The 4592-nt window shown below is 52.5% G+C and overlaps 1 protein-coding gene across 3 annotated transcripts in view; it reads left to right on the forward strand.

The window, feature by feature from the left end:
* The first annotated feature begins 473 nt into the window (after positions 1 to 473).
* The window catches only part of GRHL3 (grainyhead like transcription factor 3), a 36182-nt gene continuing 32063 nt past the window's right edge, over positions 474 to 4592 (forward strand). For 2 of the 3 annotated variants that reach the window (XM_017534566.2, XM_037740655.1), the window contains exon 1: positions 474 to 748. In XM_017534566.2, the coding sequence (XP_017390055.1) occupies positions 732 to 748 (17 nt within the window). In that variant the 5' untranslated portion in view covers positions 474 to 731. Of the gene's footprint in view, positions 749 to 3545; positions 4371 to 4592 lie in introns of those variants that run through there. The other variant, XM_017534565.2, reaches the window with a different exon arrangement.

The following is a 4592-nucleotide window of genomic DNA, read 5'->3' on the forward strand; positions in this document are numbered from 1 at the left end:
CCTCTCTGGCCTCCATTTCCTCCTTCATCTGTAAAATGTGTGTTGAAGAGGAAGGAAAAAGTGATAATAAATCTACCACAGTGGGTTACTGTAAGAACCAAAAGAAGTCACTTGAGTAACTGTAAAAGATTATTCATAAATAAGATATTATCTTAAAGGGGAAACTGAAAAAAAAGGGAACTTATACAAAGATCTACCTGAGAAGAAATGCTCTCTCCTTTGAGAATTCCCTGGTGGTACGGAAGGAGCGGGTAAAGAAATTTGGGGTGTGAGGGATGTTTCTGGGTATCTGGGATATTGACTAGAAACAGGAATCAAGTTTTCCTTTAAGCCAAGTTACCTGTTTGTCCCTGTACTTTTCCTCTAGTTATTTTGCTTCTTCACAACATTTTTTTCTCCTTCTCTCCTCCCTCATCTCCACCCCCCACCTCCTCACCAAGGAAGGAATTGGCCAGCTCCACCCAGCCAGTCCCCCTTAGCTCCGCCCTACTCGGCGGGCTAAGAGTTAACAGCTGCACCTGTTGAGGTATACTTGCAGTCGCCGGCACCTGTACCTGTAGCCAATCAGCGCCAGCACTGCTGGGAACCTACCTGTCAGCAAAATCTCGACACCCAAACTTCAACATAAATCAAACACTTCCCTGGGCAGGGAATGTCTGTGTCAGGCAAGAATTAGAGACAAGCGGTCAGCAGAGCCTCAGCGCTGATCGTCGGAGCCTGGGAGCAGGAAGATGTCGAATGAACTAGAGTGAGTAAACATCGGTGGATGCCTGCCGCTCTCGGAGCGTGGAGGCTGGATGGGATTTCCTGGAGGGGGAAGATCGGGGAGGCCGGCACCGGGATTCACAGAGCAATTTGTAAGGGTAAATGAATGGGCTGACGATCTTACTTTGGCGTGTCAAGGCAAGCCCCAGTCTCAAGCTAGAGGCGAGTGTTTCCCTGGGAAAATAGTTTTTCTCATTCTCTTTGCTGAGCAGTTTCGAGCCAGGCAGGGAAACACAAGACTGAAACTGTGAAGGTTTCTGGCACCACTTTTTGATACTCTGAAGGGGCCTTGGAAATCAGACAACACCCCCCAATCCCATCGAGGCTTTCTATCTTCTTGCCAAAAGGAAGAGGTAGTTCTAAGAGCTGTCTTAGGCAGAGCGTTGGGTTTCTCTAAAAGGACTTGTTTGCTGGAACCGTCCCAAGTGGGAAGGTTACGGTGTGGTGGTTAAGCATGTGCACTCTTTGTAGTGGGCTTGAACTAAGTTCACATCCAGGTTCTGTCCCTGAGTGATCTCAGCCAAGACAGTCAATTTTTCCAGACTTCATTTTCCTCATCTGGAAAATGGGTACAAGAATGCTTTGTAGAATTCTTGAAAGAGTTAAGTGTGATAAATGCTGTAAAACGCTGAGCATAAAGCTGCAGTCTGAAGATGCATTCAATAAAATGTGTTTCATCTGATTCAGAGGCAGTTCTAAGGTTGGGGAAGCTGAGAAGTGGTTTTGGTAGGTCACCTCTGCTGGCTGGCAGGATGCATGTGCCTTCCTGCCTACATCTGAGATTTAAGATCCCGACTGGCTGATGCTGATCTTCACCATGGGGTCCTGCTTGGGGTCCAGACCTTAGAATAGGTAGGACAAGGCTAGGCTCTGGGCTGCTTTAGGCTGAGTTCAGGGAGCTGGCAGAAGCCAGAACTCTTTAAACACAGGCTCTTTTTTTCCTGCCACCCTCAGAGGTGAGTGGGCAGAGGCAAGGATTGTACCATCTTTTTTCCAGCTACTCCTCAATAGATTAAGAAGTTGAAGATGTGTGGGCAGGGCAGTGGTGGGTCCTGATTGCAGGCAGGATTTTATGTTCTAGCTAGCCCTTCAGTTCTTCTGGGCTGGCCAATCATGTTCACAGTACAATCACTGGGGTTAACAGGCACATTTCTTTTAAATGAATTTCCCAGGGTTGACGATGTATTGACAATTTGACCACAACAAGAATAAAAGTAGGAGCATCGGAGCTGACACCTGGGTTCAAGTCCCAGGTCCAGCACTTACAGCTGTGTGATGTTGAGCAAGTCACTTAACCCTCACCTGTGGCCAAGCCAACCATAGTATCCACCTCATGGGGTTGTTAGGGGATTTGACAATTTTAGAATAGTGATTGCTTTTAAGACATGTGGAGAACAAGCTAGTAACAACATTGTTACTTCATGTAGAAATAACCAATCAATGAGCATTCTCGAACCCCTTGCTATTTTTCCATACTTTGAACACACAAAAAAATCTTGAGCTGTGTCTCCATCCCATTTAAATTTGCTGGCTAAAACTGCCGAGACCGCAGACAAAATCTATCCATTGCTGCACGTTAGTGGGTATGCGTTCTGCAGCTCGGTTACTTGAACAGAAAGGTTTCCTGCTTTTCTCCTCCCTAATGATTTGGATTTGAAGTCAGATCCGCTGACAGTTGAGGCTTCTCAGTTTGGGGTGGGGTGAGGGAAGCCAGTTGCCTGCTGAGTAATTGCAGGCAGACTCCAAACTACCATTTGAGATTATAATGGCAGAGCCCGGGGGCTCAGCTGCCCCTACTGATAAGGGGAGGATACCCAGTGTTTGGCTTGCAAGTTCTGAGCTGCAATGGCTGCTGTGGCCTCGGCATTCTCCTTGCGGGTGATCTCCCGTTTCCCCCCGGAACGCCGGCCGTCCCTGGACCCTCTAGTTAAGAGGACTGGCCATAGCTTACAGCTTGGGGCCTCATGGAATGGCCAACTCTGGCCAGGCCTTGATGCAGTGGGAAAAGTGGGACTTGCCTGTGACTCTAAATTCTGCCACTTACCAACAGCAGGATCCTAGCGAATTTGTTTGTTCTCCCTGACCCTCAGTCTGCTGATCTGCGTGTAACACCTACCTGGCAGGAACAACTGTGAGCTCCCAAATGTGGAACAGGAGCTCCATCCGCGCCAGCCCGGTGGCCAGGCCCCGGGTGTAAGGCGGCACTTCGAAGGCTGGTCCCTGAGAAGCACGGAGGCCCGGGCGGTGTAGTTAGAAACCAGCTGGAGGTGGCTGGCGGGTGCTGAGCGCCAGGCCTTTCATGTGGTCGCAGCGATCTGGGTGCCTGGAGCCCGCAGCCCCGGACGGCCCCGGGCTACCGCAGGGCGCAAGGGATCCTGGGCAGCGGCCGGGGGCGCCGGAAGTCGCTGTCGACCGCCCGGTCTCGCGGGAAAACGGCCGGCACCCGCGAGCTGCCCGCCGTCGGGTTTTCCTGAAGGTGTCGCTGGGCCCCTGGGGATTTGGAGCCACTGGCGACCTCGCCAGTGACCTCCTGTTTCCCCCCCGGATCGCGGGCCGCTCCCGGACCCTCCAGGCAGGCCCTGTTGACAGCTCAGGAAAGAAGGGTTTCTCCACGAAGGGGCTTGGCACACAGTAGGTCTAAGGCGCCGAGGCAGGAGCGCCCCGCGCGGCCTCGCTCCGTGGGCTCTGGGCCCGGCCGCCGCCGCCGCCGCCGCCGCCTGGAGTCTCCCCCCTGCCTCTCAGAGACGTGGCTGGGCTGGGGGGTGGGGAGGAGAACCGTCGCAGACCTGACCGCGGCCGCCGCCGCCGCCGCCGCCGGTCTATCTGATCTCCAGGAGCGCCGGCTCCAGACTGCCTGGAGCGCTGAAAGAGTTAACCAGGAACGCCTCCCCGCTGCGGTTTTGTGGTCGAAACCATGATTGCCAGGAGCAAATTTTTGTCGTGCACTAAGTGTGTTATTAAAAGTGGGAGCTACGCTGCTGCTGAATGAAAAGTTAAAAGGCCTCATTGAGTTCGGGCCGTAAAACTGGAGGACTGGGCCAAGAGGCCGAGAGCCAACCCTAACGGCGGCGGCCCGGGCTGCGCCGGGCTCCTGCGGCTCCACCAGCTGCTGGGAGCGGACAGACGCCCGGGCTCAGGCCAGGGTCAGGCCGCGCGGTGCCCGCAGCGAGTGGCCGCAGCCAGGCTGTCGGCAAGAGCTCCCACTGAACTACTGGAGGAGGGAAGAGGGGCAGCAGGACTGAAACCCAAATGGGCTCGTCCAGCTTTCTCTTCTGTTAGAACAAAAATGACAGCCAACATTTACGGAGCGCGGACTCCGCATCTGACTTTGTGTCGAGGGCTTGATAAGACGATCTCTCTCAGCCCTCCCAACAAACTAATGAGGGATGGGAGTGTAAATGCAGTTTTGCCGAAGAGTGGACCCAGACTTGGTTCAGGCTTGCCCAAGCTCTCACTTGGGATCTTAACCGGGTCTTAGCCCTGGGCCACCCTGCTAACTCCGTGCTTAGTCTCTGAAAAGAAGATAAAGGAAATCTGCCAAACTGTTGAGAGTGGTTATTTCTGAGCGGAAGCATGTGGATGAATTCCAGTCTTCCTATTTTTCTGTAGGTTCCACATTGTAAATATTTATTTTTTACAAACCTATGTTACTTTTGCAATGGTTAGGGGGAAGAGAGGGAGTCATTATTTTTTAAAGAGAACACCTACAACAGTGTTTTCAAACTGTGCTCCCTGGACCAGCATCATCATCATTTGGGAACTAGTTAAAAATGCAAATTCTCAGCCCCCTCCTAGACCTACTGAATCAGAAACGGGGCGGGGGGGGG

The sequence above is a fragment of the Cebus imitator genome, unplaced genomic scaffold (genome assembly GCF_001604975.1).
Source record: "Cebus imitator isolate Cc_AM_T3 unplaced genomic scaffold, Cebus_imitator-1.0 Scaffold87, whole genome shotgun sequence".
NCBI classification, from domain to species: domain Eukaryota; kingdom Metazoa; phylum Chordata; class Mammalia; order Primates; family Cebidae; genus Cebus; species Cebus imitator.